The sequence below is a fragment of the Quercus suber genome, unplaced genomic scaffold, assembly GCF_002906115.3.
Source record: "Quercus suber isolate HL8 unplaced genomic scaffold, Cork oak 2.0 scaffold_657, whole genome shotgun sequence".
NCBI classification, from domain to species: domain Eukaryota; kingdom Viridiplantae; phylum Streptophyta; class Magnoliopsida; order Fagales; family Fagaceae; genus Quercus; species Quercus suber.
Genome location: NW_027070098.1, coordinates 191,117 through 208,444, shown reverse-complemented (window position 1 = coordinate 208,444; position 17,328 = coordinate 191,117). Strand labels below are relative to the sequence as shown.

The window sequence follows — 17,328 nt, the reverse complement described above, 5'->3', positions numbered from 1 at the left end:
AACTTTAATGTTTGATTAATTACCTATTATAGATTGGTGAAGGAACAACATGAGTGAATATTCACTATATTATGGTGTAATCAAACATGAAACTACCCTAAAGATAAAGAAGAGAAAGAGTTTTTTTTTTTTTTTTTTTGTATATATGTATTTTTAGTTTATATTCAATACAATAGTTTGGCCCCAGGTAAAAAATTTTGGTGCCATCATTGCATAATGTACTAGAATTTGTGTGGAAAAGGATTCTTTTCGTTTGCTTAAAAATTAAGACCTTATCTCCTCTCTTCTTGTGTGTGTGTTAAAAATACTTAGTATTCTAAAAAAAAAAAGTGGGTTAATTCCACATTAGAAAATGAGTGTGAGTTAAAGAAGTTTAAAACCTGTGTTGTATATGTAAGAGTTAGATCTTTTTGGATATACACTACTATTAGTTTTTTTAAGACCTTCCCCTCTCTCTCTGTATGTATATGTTAAAAATACTTAGTATTCTTAAAAAAAAAAAAAAAAAAAAAAAGAGTTCATTTCATGGTAAAAATTTGGTAGTTAAGAAATCAAAAAGTAAATATACACTTCATTTAAAATGAGTTATTGTTGCATTATTTGGCGGCATAGAATTTTAAATCATATGACACTATTTATATCCTTAGATTCATGGGAACTTAATCTAATAGCCTCCATCTTCATGGTACTTGTTGCACATTGGTTGTGCTCCAAACTTTGATTCTTACCAGGGAAATTGAGTTCACTAACCTAATTGTTGAATGTGAAGACTTAGCTTTGATCAGGTTGCTATGTCAAGAAGAATTGTCTCTCTGAACTTGGCCTATTAGTAGACGATGAGGCACTTAAATTTACACACTAACACACATCAAGTAGTGCCTTGAAGTGTATCTCAAAAAAAAAAAGAAAAAAAAAAAAAAAAAAGAAAAAAAAAGAAAAAAAAGAAGAAGTAGTGCCATGAAGTGTGGCTTGAAGAATGTCCTCATTTTCTTCAATTATTTTATAAATTCTAATATTACAAAAAATCAAGGCATCCACTTTCACTCAAAAACAAAACCTTCTTAGTCTTAACTTTCTTTTTACCTCAAACTCTTCATTCTTTATTTATTTATTTTATTAAAAATATTGAAAACATATAAAATGGTACAACTTACTACGTTACAAATTATGAATGATAATTAGAAAATTATGTCATTTTATGCGTGCAAATAACATTACTAGTTTTTTTATTAATCCTTAACCAAAAGAAAAATCTTGATCAGATTTATATTCCTTTGTTAATCTCAATCTTTTATGATGTTGGGAATTAGGATAGATAAGATGGAGATGATAGAATGATAAACTTGAAAAACCATTTTTGTTTTGGGAGAATACTTTTTTTAATGAAGAAAATATGAAAAGTGAGATATTTATTTATATATTTAATATTTCCCCTTTCTTTATGATAGCTAGGAAGTGAAAAAAAACAAAAACAAAAAAAAAACAAAAAACAAAAACAAAAACAAAACGGCGTCGTTTGCTTCCTCAATTTTCACTCATTGTGTTTGATGATTTGTGGGGAATTCCAACGGTCCACTCCACGAATTCCAAAACCTAAATATTTTCGAAATCCGAGTCGCTCTGCTCACAGTGTAAATAGCAGTAGTAGTCGGTGGCATCGCTCAAATCACAGACTGGGAATCATTTTCTCGGTTACCAAACAGAAAATGGCAAAAAATGGGACACAGGTGATTGAGATATCTCCCTCTTCGTCTGAGAGATATTCAGAAGAGGAAGAAGATAATGGGACTCCGTTGAGACCCGTGTTTTGCGTCAAAAGAAACACCGATATCAAACGCATTGAAGAGATCGAGGAATGCTTCATATTGGACTTCGATCCCTTTGACTCCGTCGATATCTCAAAGCTCTCTGTTAGCAATAGTCCTATTGATAATGAAGTCTCTGTTGTTGCTGAGAAAGGCCAGGTTTGGATTCTTAATCACACACCCATTTCAATGATTTTCTCTTTTCTGTGATGGGTTTTCTTTTTTATGCATTTTGGGTCTTTTTGGTTTTGGTTGTTAAGGAAATGTAGAACATGAAAAGACCCAATTTTTTGTTGTTATTGATGAAATTGAATGATGGGTTTTTTGTACTTCTTTGCTTGGTGTTATCATGGAATGGCAGCATAGGAGAGTTTGGCTTTCATTTTCTGCGTTCATTTAAAATATAATTAACTTATCAAACACCCTAAAAGGACAAAAAAATTGTATTAGTGAGGAAGAGTTTGGTTTGAGTGTGAGAGATGTGTACCTATTGAAGTGTGTTAGGTACACTTGGGATAGTGGTTCATCTTATTGTTCATTTGCCCCACTCTTCGTGCAAGTACATGTAACATCTAACATGTCTATAATTATTGTTGTTGTTGTTGTTGTTGAGCTTCGCCATCACACCAATCATGTGATGTTTCATTGGTTTGAGGTCAAGTTTAGTTGGTAGTATGTGGGCTTGAATGAAGTTAAATTGTCAACATGGCTTGGGCGATGGAGAAGGCCAACAACTACAATTATAGTAATTGATGCATCTACATAAAGTCCTATTTGGAGTGCTGTGGAAGATTGTTGATGGCAATAAGACCTACCCCGAAGGCGACACAGAAGATTTTTAGTGATATATCATGGCTGGAAGGATGTTGTGTGTGAGACTAAGTAAAGATAACAATTTTAGGAGTTGAAATTCTAGGTGTCATCGTGTGACTAGGTAACAACTATGTGCAACACTAAGGAGGTGTATCTTTTGTGCAACAGTGCCTGGCACAGGTGTGAGTAAAACCCTGTTGGGATGTTTGGAGGGGGAAGGGTTTGAGGGGATTTGAAAGGGATATCTTACCCCTCCAAATCCTCATGTTTAATTTCCCCAAATCAGATGAATTTGGAGGGGAGTGGAGGGGTTCCACTTATATTAAAAAAAAAAAAAAAAATTGTCAATTTATATCTATTTCTTGTAATTTAGTGGCATTGCTTGGTCTCCTTTATGAGGAGAACCATGGATCAAATTCCCCACCTCCACTTGTAACAATTGCATTAGCAAAAAGTGTTGTAATTGTCAATTTATATGACTATATCTCTCACATCTCCTCCACGTACTTAATTTTTGGAATATCTAAACAAAGTACTTAATTTTTAAAATATCCAAACAAAGGGGAGGGATTTCTATATTTTAAAAAAACCCAAACAAGGGGAAGAGGTAACCATTCCCCTTTCCTCTCCTCTCCTTCCCCTATTACCCTCTACTCTCTTCTCCTTCCAAACATCCAAACATACTGTAAGATAGAGTGTTTTTTGTGTGCCATCCATGTGGCTCAAAGTTGTGTACAGGTGAGTCTAAGTGCGTGTGCAAGGGAGTAGGCAAGAGTGCCCTTGATTGGTGTGCTTGTAAAGTAATATTATTAAGGGATGGTGTTTGTTGTTTTAAGCCCACTAGCTGCGTGCGTTTTACTCAAAATCTTTCTGTGAATGTGCCGTCCTAAAATGTTTTCATTTTGATTGATGGTGAATAGGTGGCTTGCAGAGATTATCCACATTCAAGGCATCTCTGTATGAAATTCCCTTTTGAGACAACACCTCATGAGCAATACTGCAAGCTGGTAATGGGATTTAACATTTAAGCAATATGGGATGTATACTTTGTCTCCATTCTATAATAAATTTCAATCTATGGAATTATTGCAGTGTTACTGTTATGTTTGCGATTCATCTGCCCCGTGCAAGTATTGGATGCAGCATGAACAAGCACACTGCCATGCTTCAGAGAAGGTTGGAGATTGGAAGTCCCGGAGAAATTTAAGGAAAAAACTACCAGCTGTTTGGGATTGAAGAAGTTTTTCTTTCTTTGTGCTTTATTGTAGTTAATGGGTTTCTGACTTTCTGGTATAGTGGTACATGACAAAAGAAAAAGTAAATTGTTTTGCTTTAATGCTGTCAAATTCATGCCTAGAATTTGATATGTGGGTTCTTTAGATATGTTTCTACTGTAGGAAACCTTTTTTCATTTAAAGAGGCATATGTGCTATTATTCCTTCATTTTGGGTTGTTTTATATATGAATATATATACATGCTATGATATATGTAAAGGATGGTGAGAGACTGAGAGTTGGGTGAATAATGTTGGAAATTCTATTAGTTAAGGAACTGGAGTCTGACTCCTGGTCTTTTGCAGAAGGTGAAAGCAAGGATTTGTGTATCCCTCCCCAAAAAATTGTCAGCAATCAAACCCCTTGCACATGTTGGAAGAGTTCATAAATTTTTTGGAGATGAGTGGATGAAGTTGATTTACTTCCAGTACTTAAAAAAGAAGAAGGAATTGAATTCTTGTCCAGATCAATTTCTTATATTATTTTAAACAATGCAGTTCTCAAGCAGGTTCCACAGCCTCCTACTTCGGTTGCAGCTATTGTGGAAGGAATTCATGTTTTGAGTTCAAATGTTGGGGTTGTTGGTTATCCTCATGTGCGAAGGACTGGTAATAAGCCAGCCCACATTCTAGCATGACAAGCTCAAAGCCTTGTCAATGATGTAATTTGGATTGAAGAGATTTCTTGTTGTATTTAGCAAGCTCTTATCCATGATGTTCTTGATGTTTTAATAATATTTCAGTGTGTGTAAAAAAAAAAAAAATGCAGTTCTAAATTAGAAAATTTATTTAAAGTTGTGCCCACTTCCTGTTTAGTGTTAATTCTGAATGAAATGCCTTCATCAATGTGGGCCTTCAAGCATGGACTGTAGAGGAGAAATGTTTGTATTTTTAAGGAACTGACTAGATACCCTAATTTTTACCTCTAATTTATAGAACTGGATTCTTTTAATGTTTCAGAAGTAAATTTGACTACCAGTGGATTAGTATGTGGGATTTGAAGGAAACAATTTTCCCAGTTAATTATTATTGTTATTTTATTTTTAAAATGGGCCAAAAGGGAGGAGTAGATTTTTTTTCCCTATTGAGTAAGCAAAACTTTTATAGAGGAGAGAAGAAAAAGATGAAGCAAGGAATTAGAAAATTTATTTAAAGTTGTGCCCACTTCCTGTTTAGATGTTGCCTTGCTTCATCTTTTTCTTCTCTCCTCTATAAAAGTTTTGCTTACTCAATAGGGAAAAAAAATCTACTCCTCCCTTTTGGCCCATTTTAAAAATAAAATAACAATAATAATTAACTGGGAAAATTGTTTCCTTCAAATCCCACATACTAATCCACTGGTAGTCAAATTTACTTCTGAAACATTAATAGAATCCAGTTCTATAAATTAGAGGTAAAACTTAGGGTATCTAGTCAGTTCCTTAAAAATACAAACATTTCTCCTCTACGGTCCATGCTTGAAGGCCCACATTGATGAAGGCTTTTCATTCAGAATTAACACTAAACAGGAAGTGGGCACAACTTTAAATAAATTTTCCAATTTTCCCAGTTAATTATTATTGTTATTTTATTTTTAAAATGGGCCAAAAGGGAGGAGTAGATTTTTTTTCCCTATCGAGTAAGCAAAACTTTTATAGAGGAGAGAAGAAAAAGATGAAGCAAGGCAACATTGGTTAATTCGTCAGTACAATATCTTTTTTTTGTTAAGGACCCCAACGGTCTACTTAACATTGCATTTTTAGAGAGTTTTCTTTGCTGTAGTAGTAGTACACTCTCTGCGTCTTGATTCATAAGGACTCAACTACTCGGTAACAAAACAGAAGAAAGAAAATGAGTGAAAATGAGCTTAATATATCACCCTTCTCATCCGAGAAAGAGAGAAAACTTGCTAGTCAGATGAGGTCAATTACTTCTTCAGATGAATCAAGTTTTTATGAAGTCGGAGACATTTCTTCTTCTTCTATTGGGTCTCCAATTAGATCCATATTTTGTCTCAAAGAAAAAGCGGACATGAAGCGCATAGAAGAAATAGAGGACTGTTTCATCTTGGAGTTCGACCCTTACGAGCCCCTCGACGTCTTCAACCTCTCCATGAACAATAATCTTATTGATGGTCATCCTGATGGTGCTAATGATCTCTTTGTAATTGCTGAAAGAGGCCAGGTATGGATTGCACTTTTTTTTTTTTTCACAAACTTGATGTCTGGTTAACTTGCTTTTGTGTTATCAGTGTGTTATATACTACCAGCTGTTTGGGATTGAAGAAGTTTTTCTTTCTTTGTGCTTTATTGTAGTTAATGGGTTTCTGACTTTCTGGTATAGTGGTACATGACAAAAGAAAAAGTAAATTGTTTTGCTTTAATGCTGTCAAATTCATGCCTAGAATTTGATATGTGGGTTCTTTAGATATGTTTCTACTGTAGGAAACCTTTTTTCATTTAAAGAGGCATATGTGCTATTATTCCTTCATTTTGGGTTGTTTTATATATGAATATATATACATGCTATGATATATGTAAAGGATGGTGAGAGACTGAGAGTTGGGTGAAAAATGTTGGAAATTCTATTAGTTAAGGAACTGGAGTCTGACTCCTGGTCTTTTGCAGAAGGTGAAAGCAAGGATTTGTGTATCCCTCCCCAAAAAATTGTCAGCATTCAAACCCCTTGCACATGTTGGAAGAGTTCATAAATTTTTTGGAGATGAGCGGATGAAGTTGATTTACTTCCAGTACTTAAAAAAAAAAAAAAGAAGGAATTGAATTCTTGTCCAGATCAATTTCTTATATTATTTTAAACAATGCAGTTCTCAAGCAGGTTCCACAGCCTCCTACTTCGGTTGCAGCTATTGTGGAAGGAATTCATGTTTTGAGTTCAAATGTTGGGGTTGTTGGTTATCCTCATGTGCGAAGGACTGGTAATAAGCCAGCCCACATTCTAGCATGACAAGCTCAAAGCCTTATCAATGATGTAATTTGGATTGAAGAGATTTCTTGTTGTATTTAGCAAGCTCTTATCCATGATGTTCTTGATGTTTTAATAATATTTCAGTGTGTGTAAAAAAAAAAAAATGCAGTTCTAAATTAGAAAATTTATTTAAAGTTGTGCCCACTTCCTGTTTAGTGTTAATTCTGAATGAAATGCCTTCATTAATGTGGGCCTTCAAGCATGGACTGTAGAGGAGAAATATCTGTATTTTTAAGGAACTGACTAGATACCCTAATTTTTACCTCTAATTTATAGAACTGGATTCTATTAATGTTTCAGAAGTAAATTTGACTACCAGTGGATTAGTATGTGGGATTTGAAGGAAACAATTTTCCCAGTTAATTATTATTGTTATTTTATTTTTAAAATGGGCCAAAAGGGAGGAGTAGATTTTTTTTCCCCATTGAGCAAGCAAAACTTTTATAGAGGAGAGAAGAAAAAGATGAAGCAAGGCAACATTGGTTAATTCGTCAGTACAATATCTTTTTTTGTTAAGGACCCCAACGGTCTACTTAACATTGCCTTTTTAGAAAGTTTTCTTTGCTGTAGTAGTAGTACACTCTCTGCGTCTTGATTCATAAGGACTCAACTACTCGGTAACAAAACAGAAGAAAGAAAATGAGTGAAAATGAGCTTAATATATCACCCTTCTCATCCGAGAAAGAGAGAAAACTTGCTAGTCAGATGAAGTCAATTACTTCTTCAGATGAATCAAGTTTTTATGAAGTCGGAGACATTTCTTCTTCTTCTATTGGGTCTCCAATTAGATCCATATTTTGTCTCAAAGAAAAAGCGGACATGAAGCGCATAGAAGAAATAGAGGACTGTTTCATCTTGGAGTTCGACCCTTACGAGCCCCACGACGTCTTCAACCTCTCCATGAACAATAATCTTATTGATGGTCATCCTGATGGTGCTAATGATCTCTTTGTTATTGCTGAAAAAGGCCAGGTATGGATTGCACTTTTTTTCTTTCACAAACTTGATGTCTGGTTAACTTGCTTTTGTGTTATCAGTGTGTTATATTTACAATCTCAATATATTAGTATCATTGGAAGTGTTTGTGTTTGTATGTGTGTTTTACTGAGAGGTTTTGATATATAATTTGATTAATGATAAATAGGTGGCTCTTAGAGATTATCCACATTCAAGGCATGCATGTCTCAACTTCCCCTTTCATACAACACCTCATGAGAACTACTGCAAGATGGTGATAGTTTTATTTAACAGCTAATTTAATCAGTGTTTAAGTGCATATAGTCTATACCTGTTATACATAAAGATATACTGATAAATTTTCGTATATTGATGGAATGCAGTGTTATTGTTATGTTTGCGATTCAGCTGCACCATGCAAGTACTGGACAGAGCCAGAACCAGCACATTGTCATGCTTCATAGCACGTAGAATATTGGAAGTTCCAAAAGAATTTGAGAAGAGGCAACCCACCTTTAATGGCATATGGCAGAGATTAAGTAAATTATTTTGCTATGAGGCTGTCAAATTCAAGCTTTAGAGTTTAATATTTGGGTCAAATATAGCTTTCTGTTTTGTAGAAGAGTCTTTTCATTTTGAAGAGGAATATGTGTCGTGATTGACATATGTAGATATCCTAGTATTTGTAGAGAATGGAGAGAGAGTTGGGATCAAATGAAATTCGTCCATTTTAGTTATAAGAGGAGTGCATTTTGTTTTGTAGTCTGATACAGAAGGTGATGTAACAGCATGAAATTAGTGCATTAAGTAATTTGAAATTTAGAAGCTAGCTGTGACATTTATCTGAAAAGAAAAAGATGGATAGCCTAGCCTTTCTAAAAGCAGTTCTTTTTCTGTACCTTTATTTTTCTTAGCCTTTGAACTTAATTATGCTTGTAGAATTAGATTATCTTTCTTTCTCATTAAGTAAATCAATAAGTATTGGCACCTATCATTTTCAACAACATTTTTTTCACAATTGTTCACATGATCCGTTACAATTGACGTATAATAAAAGTAGTGTTAATGATTGACCTGAGTGAAATGATCTTATTTATGAAAAAAAAAATGATGAAAATTGTTCTATAACTAACATTATTCTTAGTAAATGCATTCTTTATGTAAATATACTTGCATTTGTAAACTATGAATATCATTTTGTTTGTGTGGGTATGTTTCAAACGTTTTGTAATTATCACAATGTGAAGAATTAATAAATATAAGTAATTAGTGCTTTGTCTAATGAGTTATTTGATATACATCACCATTTTCCTATTGCTAAAGATTTCTGTCAAAGGAGATTGTTTGTCTTGTGTAAAGGCCATCAACAACTTAGGGAAGTCATCTGGTTGGAAAATTGCAAGTAGCGTGTGTGGATTATATATTATTGCATAGTTAAGCTTAGGATTTTGCTCTGTTCTTTTGGGTGGGTTCCTAGAGATTCTACACGTGTTGACTAAATGGGCTCTTTTAAATTCTTTTGTGGGCCGGGCTCCCTCCCTCTTATGCGTTTTTTGCAATTTTGGAGGAGAGGAACCTAGGTTTTATTTTTTTTTTAAACCCTTGTTGCCCATGCAATAAAAGTTTTATTTCACAAGAAAAAAAAAGATTTAGGGGATGAGTCAATTGGTGTATATGTATTTGAAGATGAAGGTAGTGAGAAATTTGCAGAATAATGACCTAATGTTTGTGCAAAAAATTAGAGGACTCTTGGAAGGGTACAAAGTCCATTTCAAGCTAGTGTGTGTGTGTGTGTGTGTATATATATATATATAAATACTTTTCAAGCAAAAAAAAAAAAAAGGCTTTCGTTGGTCTTACTCAAAAATCCAAATTATAGTAGAAGAGAGTGTCAATAGTCAATACCGAATTCCAGACCAACCCCTGGCTAGGCTCGAATTAAATTTATATGGAAAAGAAGTAGATGAAAAACTGAGATGATAACTATCTTAAATTAAAAGCTTAATAAATAAATAAATAAAAAGAGAAAAAAGAACTTGTATTCTTCATCTTAGTTATCTTCTCATAATCTTTGCTCGAAATTCGTTTTTCATCACCAATTTGTAAAAAGCTCGTTCCCAAATTTTTTAAAAACATTCTAGTTTATATCCTTTTGTCAATTAATTTTGACTTTTATTCTATGCGTTTGAACGGAATTCTAATATGGTATATTTGTAGCATTAGATAATCTAACATTGACCAATTCGTTTAAAATAAAAACACAACACGTGGCACCAAATGATTGGTCACATGCACTATTGGATGTTTGAAATTTATTGAAACACCCCTCCCCCTATGTACCCAACCCAAATTGACACAAAACTATCTCCTAGGGAAAACCTCCAAAACCTTAGTGATAGTCTTACGGCTCTCTCCAACCAACCAACCCCCCCCCCCCGGTTCGCCGTGTCCCTGATTTTTTTTTTTGTTGGTTATGTGTTGGATTTCGATTAAATTATTTACAAACAAAAGATTTTTTAAGAATACTATACTTTCCAATTATGTTACCTTAGTTTTCAAGCAGACCCTTGCCTCATGATCAAACTAGGAAAATTTTATTAGAAGATGATACATATATGCATACTTTATGCCACTGAATAAAGGTGCTGTTATGTTAGAATTCTCACATGATTGTCTTTTCCTTCTGTGAAGTAAAAACAAAATGTTCACTCAAAAACAAAAATGCATATGAATTTGGGGTTTTCATTTAGTATTTGGGGGGTTTTCTCTAAGCCCTAATTTGAGATTTGAGGATTGTTTTTTGTCAATCTGAGTTGACAGTTTAGATGGAGAGGGGTGTTTTTGTCAATTTTTAAAGTTAGCAATGCGTATGATCAATCATTTGGCGCCACGTGTTGTTTCCTTTTTTGTTTTGTTTTGTTTTTTTTTTTTAAATGATATTGGTCCTTGTTAATTATCTAATGATAGAAATATATGATCTTAGTATTTTTTTTATGATACATTAGAGTACTAGTATCCAGAGATGCAAAAAAGTGTCTATTTTATATCTTTAAAATCTACTCTATCTATTTTACCAACTCATATTACAACTTACACAACATTCCAGTTTTTATTTTTACGTACAACTCATTAAAATAATATAAACTATCACATCCAATAATATAAATAACTCATTTCTCTCTCTTCTTTCCCATCTTTTTCTTCCCTTTTTTCCTCTCTTCTTCTCTCTCCATCAAATCTACACTACCAGCTAGGGAGAGAGTGAATTAAATAAGTATATTTATGTTTTTTTTTTTTTGAACTCAAGTATATTTATGTTTACATCTCAGCTACAGTAGGTTGTAAATTTACAACCTTGGGTAGGAAAAAGTTCTGAATATACCAACCCGGATGTTGGTGGTTTTGGACATATGAGGTGCTAAAATAGCACCTTGGGGGGTTTTATACCCCCAATGCTAATGCTCTTATACATAAGATAAAAAGTTAATGTGAGATGATGGAAAGATATATGGTGAAATTTTTTCGAAGTTTATGAAAAAAAAAAAGGGTAAAATACAGTTAGTAGCTCTAAGTTTTGCCCTAATTTCATCTTAAGTGAAGACTTTTCAAAAATCAAAACTGACAACTTGATCCCTAAGCCAATAAACCAAATTTAAACCTTAAATTATTACTCATTTTTCTTATTTTTTTACAGTAATTAGAGACTAAGTTGGTTAGTTTTGAATAATTTTGAATCTTTTTGTGGATAAAAAATGAACCTCGTACAAAAGTTTAAGGACAAAATATATTATTTATATATATATATATATTATATTAATGTATTTATTTATTTATATATGGGTCCTTTACTTATGGGCTCCTCACATTCAAAATGGACTCTAAGTTGGCCCAATTAATGAGAAAACCCTTATCTTATTTCACACATAGTCCCCACACACAAAACAAAAGCCTCGGCTTATTATTCACAGAGACAAAAGAAGGTTTATCACCTATTGATACCTCAGTCCCTCAATTTTCTCTCGCCTCCTCATCTTCTTCTTCCAAGCACCAAAAGATAAAACCCAAACCCCTAAAAATCAAAAGTGCTTCAAAGCCATGTCACCAGGACCAGTTGTTGAGGCCGCAGAGCCCGAGACCTTGCTCCAGACCCCAACCACCGACGAGCCCCAGAAGACTCTTGAACCCCAGGTCACCCATTCTTCACTCTATGCTTCATTCATTTTCTGGGTCTTTTTTTCTTTTTGGGTTTTGAGTTTTGTCTATGTGTCTCTTAGCAGAACGACGAGGTTGTTGTTGAGGATGTGAAGGACGAGGATGACGAGGATGATGACGACGACGACGACGACGACGAGGATGACAAGGAAGACGGGGCGCAAGGTTTGTTATTTTTTTTATTTTTTATTTTTTGTATTTTGTGTTTTAGGATATTTACTTGTTTGATATGAGTGATTTTGTGTAGTTGGGGTGTTGGGCTTATTTTTTGAGCAAGTGGGGTTTGGTTTATTGGGTAAAGATTTTGACTTTTGAATTGGGGTTTGGAGCATTTTTTAATTGAAGATTTGGGGTATATGTTTTAGTCATTTTAAGTGGAAATGTATTAATTGAGAAAATGTAGGCATAAAGGAAGGATTTTTATTGGTATCTAGGAGGACTGAGCAAAGTAAAAATGGAAAGAATATAAATTGTTTGGTTGAGTCGGTCATACTTTAAGCAATGGCAAAAGAAAGGATTGTTTGTGTGAGATAATTCTGTTCATTTGCTAGAAAGTATAAAAGAGTGGGTTGCATAGTATTCCTGTTCTTTGTTATTTTTTGAGAACATATTGTAGAAAAAATTGACTTTTGAGGTAATGGAAGAGACTTAATGTTTGATTGTTGTGGTTGTTATTGTTTGGTACAGCGAGATACAACTGCTTCCTAAATGATAACGAATTGATTTTATTTGGTTTCATTAATCAACTATGATATTTATCCATGTGTTGCTTGAAAGCCAGGGTTTATTTGGCTGTTTAATTATATGACTATTTTCTATGTTGTCCAAGTTTTTTGATTGGAGAATGAGTTGCAGGTGGGAATGAGAGTTCTAAGCAGAGTAGAAGCGAGAAAAAGAGTCGCAAGGCAATGTTGAAGCTTGGCATGAAACCTGTTACCGGTGTTAGCAGGGTCACCATCAAGAGAACCAAAAATGTAAGCTGTTATCTTGTTCTCGTTTGATGTAATCAACTGTCTACATGATGGATGGAAATTCACCGTAGTTTTCTTGTTATTCAGATACTGTTTTTCATCTCAAAACCTGATGTCTTTAAAAGCCCACATTCTGAGACCTACGTCATATTTGGGGAGGCAAAGATAGAGGACTTGAGCTCACAATTGCAGACACAGGCTGCCCAGCAGTTCAGGATGCCTGACATGGGATCTATTATGGCAAAATCAGACGTTTCTCCTTCAGCTGCTGGAGTGCAGGCTGATGAGGAAGAGGAAGAGGTGGACGAAACTGGCGTGGAGCCTCGGGACATTGATTTGGTCATGACACAGGCAAGTGTGTCAAGGAGCAAAGCTGTCAAGGCTCTCAAGACTCACAGTGGGGACATTGTCAGTGCTATCATGGAGCTCACCACTTAGATATGCTCCATAGTCTATCCTGCAGTACTTTTTTTTGATGATTTTTGAAACTTATTTCATCATTTAGTTATTGTAGTCTATTTGGCTCACATCTATCTGGTGGTTAAGTTACCTTTCTCTTTTTGTTGGACTTGAGAGTCTCAGACAGTTTTCAGTCACAGTGAGGTTGTCTTCCCGATGAGTTATTCTACTCATGAGTAATTAAGGTTTTCATTACTGGTTTTTTTTGTTGCTTGAAAGGCCGCAACTCAATTAATTGGGTTATGGATTCCTTAACAAAATTACGCTTTCTACAAGTGCTTGTAAGAATTGTCTGCTAGAATTGCTTAGAATGTCTGAAAGGATGTGTTTAAAGACTCCTTACATAACATCTTAGAATTAAGCTCAAGTGACTATCAGACTTTTGAATTTGAGCTCTATTTTTTGTAATATTTTTCTGGGGCAGTTGGGTTACTGAATTTCTAAAATGTAGGGAGTAGTGCGGTTTATGCTATCTTGACTGCAATGGTTTGACAGGTTTGGTATACTTGCTAGGTTTTAGCAAACTTGGTAAAATAACTCGAATGTCCAGACTTTAAACATTAAATTCTCGTTGGTTTCCGTTCTTTTTATTTTTAGTGTTTTGGTTAATAATTCAATAGTTAAGGTGGGCAGATTAGAATAGGGGATGTCTTTCTTGGTTACTGAGTTGTAACTTATAAGCCTTGTATAGCCTGTTTTGGTTTTAACTGGGCCCTTTTGCTACCAAGCGAAATGTCATGTATGTGGCACAGAAGTGACAGAACAGAAAGGCAAGGCTTTGTGAAAGTTGGGCTGGTGTCCATGGAGTAGCTTCTCTCTAGCTGATAAGAGGTTCCCCTAAATCCTAAACATCAATCGGTTCTCTTGATTGTAATCAACAAGGCAGTAACTAATCCAAAATAAAAGCATCAATAACTTGAATAATTATTACTTGCCTTCTGATTATACTGATTACAGGCACAATACGCATCCAGCTTTTAGCTTAAAGATTACTAAGCTTCCCTCTCATCTCTCTCTAGCTAGTTATCACCCTACAATTTGAACGTATCTCACCAGCATCACCCGTTAAGACATCAAGTTGACTCATCTTCAACATAGCACCAGCAAATTTGCTCCTCCAAAGATTGGGGTTCCTGGCATTTTGATTCACTTGGATTGCTGTTGCTGCGTTTGTCATGAGTGTTTGGTCTGATGTGAACAGTCCACGGTTAGCTAGAACATTCTTGTAGTAGCCTGCATCACGGAAGCTAGGGCAATCAGTGGTCATTGGAACCACCAAATTAGGATTTTTGCTGCCTTGTGGACACCTCTGCTTCAGCTGAGTCACATATTTTGAATCTAAACTTGGGTCCTGACTTGTGGTTCCATTGAAATTGTACAATCTTTCACTGAAAGAAGTGCAATGAGAGCGGCCAATGGTGTGTTCTCCTGTTAACACATTTTATATTAGGAAAGTGCAATATTTACTACAAAATAAACTGATGTTGTAAGAATATGATTGATATTACTCTTTTGTGATTAGCGATCGTAAGTTCTGCAGTAAAATTTAGTGTCCCTAACTTTAGTCTTTATGTTATTTAGTTGTTTCTTCTTCAAAATTTCTCAATAATATTGAGTTGGTGGTAAATGGATTTGGATAGTTTTACAAGATAGTAGTGTGAAGTTCTTACCGGTAAGGGTGACCATTTCTTCTTGTGTGAAACCCTTCTTTGCAAAGGCTTGAGTTAGTTGGTCAACATTCAGTGTAGGGGGAGGTAAGTTAGTAAATGTCTCATTAACTAGAGAAATTCTGCCATCTCTTCTTCCAGCAGGAACCTCATAGCCAAACCCTCCAGCCTGCATGAAGAAAATAAGAAACATTCGCCTAAAATGTTTCAAGAGCGTAAGCTGGTTAGGTATCTCTTACTATCATTATGCTATCCCTGGCTGCAAATGTGACTATATCCGCACAGGAAACAACACCCTTACATATGGCTTCAAGTCTAGCCTTGGCTCTATCGATGACTTCAAACCCTCGTAGACTGGGATCATTTGCTGGAGAATCTTGCTCTGCTGAGTTTCCTGGAGTGGAGTCAATGAGTACTGATGCATCACAACCCTGAAAGTTATACATGTTAGTTACTCTTGTCAAATTGCTCAATATGTGACTCAACGCATTTGAGAATATAAATTGGCATCGTCTCCTGCTAGGTACTACTCAGCTCCTCTATGTTACCCACCAAAAGTTCTTTATTTTGATGGATTAAAATTTGATGCTTTATACCCCATAGATGGTTTGAACTGTACATGAACAATTATCAATTTAGCTTGAATGGTTACTAGCCTCTTTGATCCATTCCACGTTTCATGGTTCCAATTAAATTTTACAAATATATCTAATCTCACGTTATTTAAAATGGATTCATTTCATGATTAAAATTAAATATTAGATATAGAGATGTATCTAGTGTAACATAATTTAAAATTTTAATTATTGTCACCATAGCATTATATACAAGAAATTAAATCTTAAAGTACTTTTAGGAACAATATTTTTCGCAATTGCTGACACGGTTTGTTGTAATTGGAATAACATTACTTTCATTTGGATTTGCCATTGATTATTATGGACCAATCAACAATAAACCATATCAACAATGTGAAAAATATTGTGTCCCTTAAGTCTCTTCACTTCACTTTAAATATTGAGGGTCACTCATGGATCAAATTAAGCTCTAATTGTCATTGATTGGAAATGAACATGCTTACTAAGTAATTACTATACTTAAAATGGAGTGTCCAAGAGCCTTATAACTCAATTAACATATTTTAGTGTTTCCAACAAAAATGTTTAATGTTCAAATCCCCCTCCTCAACTATCGAATCATCAAAAAATAAAAATAAAAGTGTGCTGTGATTGGAGAGAGAGAGAGAGAGAGAGAGAGAGAGAGAGGAAAACAAGTGATTAGCTGCAATATTAGCACATTTGCTTACTCTAACAAAGCAGTCATGGAAGTGTAGTCTCACAAGACCAGCAGCCACTCCCTCGTCCCTACTGATGCCTTTTCTTATCTCCTCTTTAACTATGGTTTCAGCTGAGTTACATAAATTTCTTTAAAAGCCTACTTGAAGCTGAGAACGCACACTTTGACATAGCAGAACCACAGTGAAAGTTATAAATGCACAAGTTAGCTTCCTTGCACTCATTTTGTTTAGAAGCTAGTAAGACCTGAAGGCATATTAACAACGTTATGTATAAAACTATATATAGTTGGCAAAGCAGTACTTCGTGGTCTTATAGTTCAGACTAAAGTATGCGTCCAGTGCCATGCGAGAAAGCAAAATGAAAGGTGCAAGTATAGTGGGCTTTGACGAAATCGCACTATTTATCTATATAATTTATATTCTATATAATACTTTCTATATAATATTAAAAACTGAAGCGTAGTATTTAATGTTGTTACGCTTATGTTGAGTCATGTCAGTAGTCATGTCATTTTTATCATATTTTTTTTGTACTTGTCCAACAATTTAAAAATAATTTCTATTAATTTTAAAATACTAAAAAATATAAAATAAATCCCAACCCTATCTCCACCATAAAACCCACTTCTTATTTATATATATCTCTCAACTCATCATCTTCCTCTTCTTTAAAAAAAAAAAAAAACAACACATCATCTTCCCACCAAACAAATTGCTAATGTTTCTCCTATCAATGACTTCACCATTAAATCTCAATTGCCTTAAATTCAACAATCAATCCTCTCTCTTTCTCTCTCTCTTTTTGACTTATTATCTCCTTATCTCCACCATAAAGCCCATTTCTTATCTATATATCTCTCTCAAATCATCATCTTCCTCTTCTAAAAAAAAAAAAATCGTCTTCCCACC

The 17,328-nt window shown here is 34.4% G+C and overlaps 3 protein-coding genes and 1 pseudogene across 3 annotated transcripts; 3 read left to right on the top strand and 1 right to left on the bottom strand.

The window, feature by feature from the left end:
* Positions 1-1,500: 1,500 nt before the first annotated feature.
* On the top strand, positions 1,501-4,754 carry LOC112008722 (uncharacterized). The gene is made up of 4 exons (XM_024041051.2): positions 1,501-1,964; positions 3,539-3,625; positions 3,711-3,794; positions 4,199-4,754. Exons 1-4 carry the CDS (start codon positions 1,548-1,550, stop codon positions 4,379-4,381), a joined length of 771 nt encoding a protein of 256 aa, XP_023896819.1. The 5' UTR covers positions 1,501-1,547; the 3' UTR covers positions 4,382-4,754.
* A 2,349-nt stretch (positions 4,755-7,103) lies between these two features.
* Positions 7,104-8,694, top strand: LOC136064281 (RPM1 interacting protein 13-like). The gene is made up of 3 exons (XM_065765834.1): positions 7,104-7,828; positions 8,001-8,087; positions 8,197-8,694. The coding sequence occupies exons 1-3, from the start codon at positions 7,496-7,498 to the stop codon at positions 8,275-8,277; spliced, it is 501 nt and encodes a 166-aa protein (XP_065621906.1). The 5' UTR covers positions 7,104-7,495; the 3' UTR covers positions 8,278-8,694.
* A 3,066-nt stretch (positions 8,695-11,760) lies between these two features.
* On the top strand, positions 11,761-13,730 carry LOC112008719 (nascent polypeptide-associated complex subunit alpha-like protein 2). The gene is made up of 4 exons (XM_024041049.2): positions 11,761-12,001; positions 12,091-12,190; positions 12,881-12,999; positions 13,084-13,730. The coding sequence occupies exons 1-4, from the start codon at positions 11,909-11,911 to the stop codon at positions 13,432-13,434; spliced, it is 663 nt and encodes a 220-aa protein (XP_023896817.2). The 5' UTR covers positions 11,761-11,908; the 3' UTR covers positions 13,435-13,730.
* Positions 13,731-14,355: 625 nt separating this feature from the next.
* LOC112008716 (peroxidase 5-like) lies at positions 14,356-16,685 on the bottom strand (annotated as a pseudogene).
* Between the last annotated feature and the right edge of the window lie 643 nt (positions 16,686-17,328).

What these genes read in the sequence shown, in the direction of transcription:
- LOC112008722 (XM_024041051.2), top strand. Translation starts at nt 1,548, where the DNA reads ATGATTTGTGGGGAATTCCAACGGTCCACTCCACGAATTCCAAAACCT. An exon ending in ATGAGCAATACTGCAAGCTG is followed by an intron (nt 3,626 to 3,710) that starts GTAATGGGATTT and finishes GAATTATTGCAG; the next exon opens with TGTTACTGTTATGTTTGCGA. An exon ending in ACTGCCATGCTTCAGAGAAG is followed by an intron (nt 3,795 to 4,198) that starts GTTGGAGATTGG and finishes GGTCTTTTGCAG; the next exon opens with AAGGTGAAAGCAAGGATTTG.
- LOC136064281 (XM_065765834.1), top strand. Translation starts at nt 7,496, where the DNA reads ATGAGTGAAAATGAGCTTAATATATCACCCTTCTCATCCGAGAAAGAG. An exon ending in TTATTGCTGAAAAAGGCCAG is followed by an intron (nt 7,829 to 8,000) that starts GTATGGATTGCA and finishes AATGATAAATAG; the next exon opens with GTGGCTCTTAGAGATTATCC. An exon ending in ATGAGAACTACTGCAAGATG is followed by an intron (nt 8,088 to 8,196) that starts GTGATAGTTTTA and finishes GATGGAATGCAG; the next exon opens with TGTTATTGTTATGTTTGCGA.
- LOC112008719 (XM_024041049.2), top strand. Translation starts at nt 11,909, where the DNA reads ATGTCACCAGGACCAGTTGTTGAGGCCGCAGAGCCCGAGACCTTGCTC. An exon ending in AGAAGACTCTTGAACCCCAG is followed by an intron (nt 12,002 to 12,090) that starts GTCACCCATTCT and finishes GTCTCTTAGCAG; the next exon opens with AACGACGAGGTTGTTGTTGA. An exon ending in CAAGGAAGACGGGGCGCAAG is followed by an intron (nt 12,191 to 12,880) that starts GTTTGTTATTTT and finishes AATGAGTTGCAG; the next exon opens with GTGGGAATGAGAGTTCTAAG.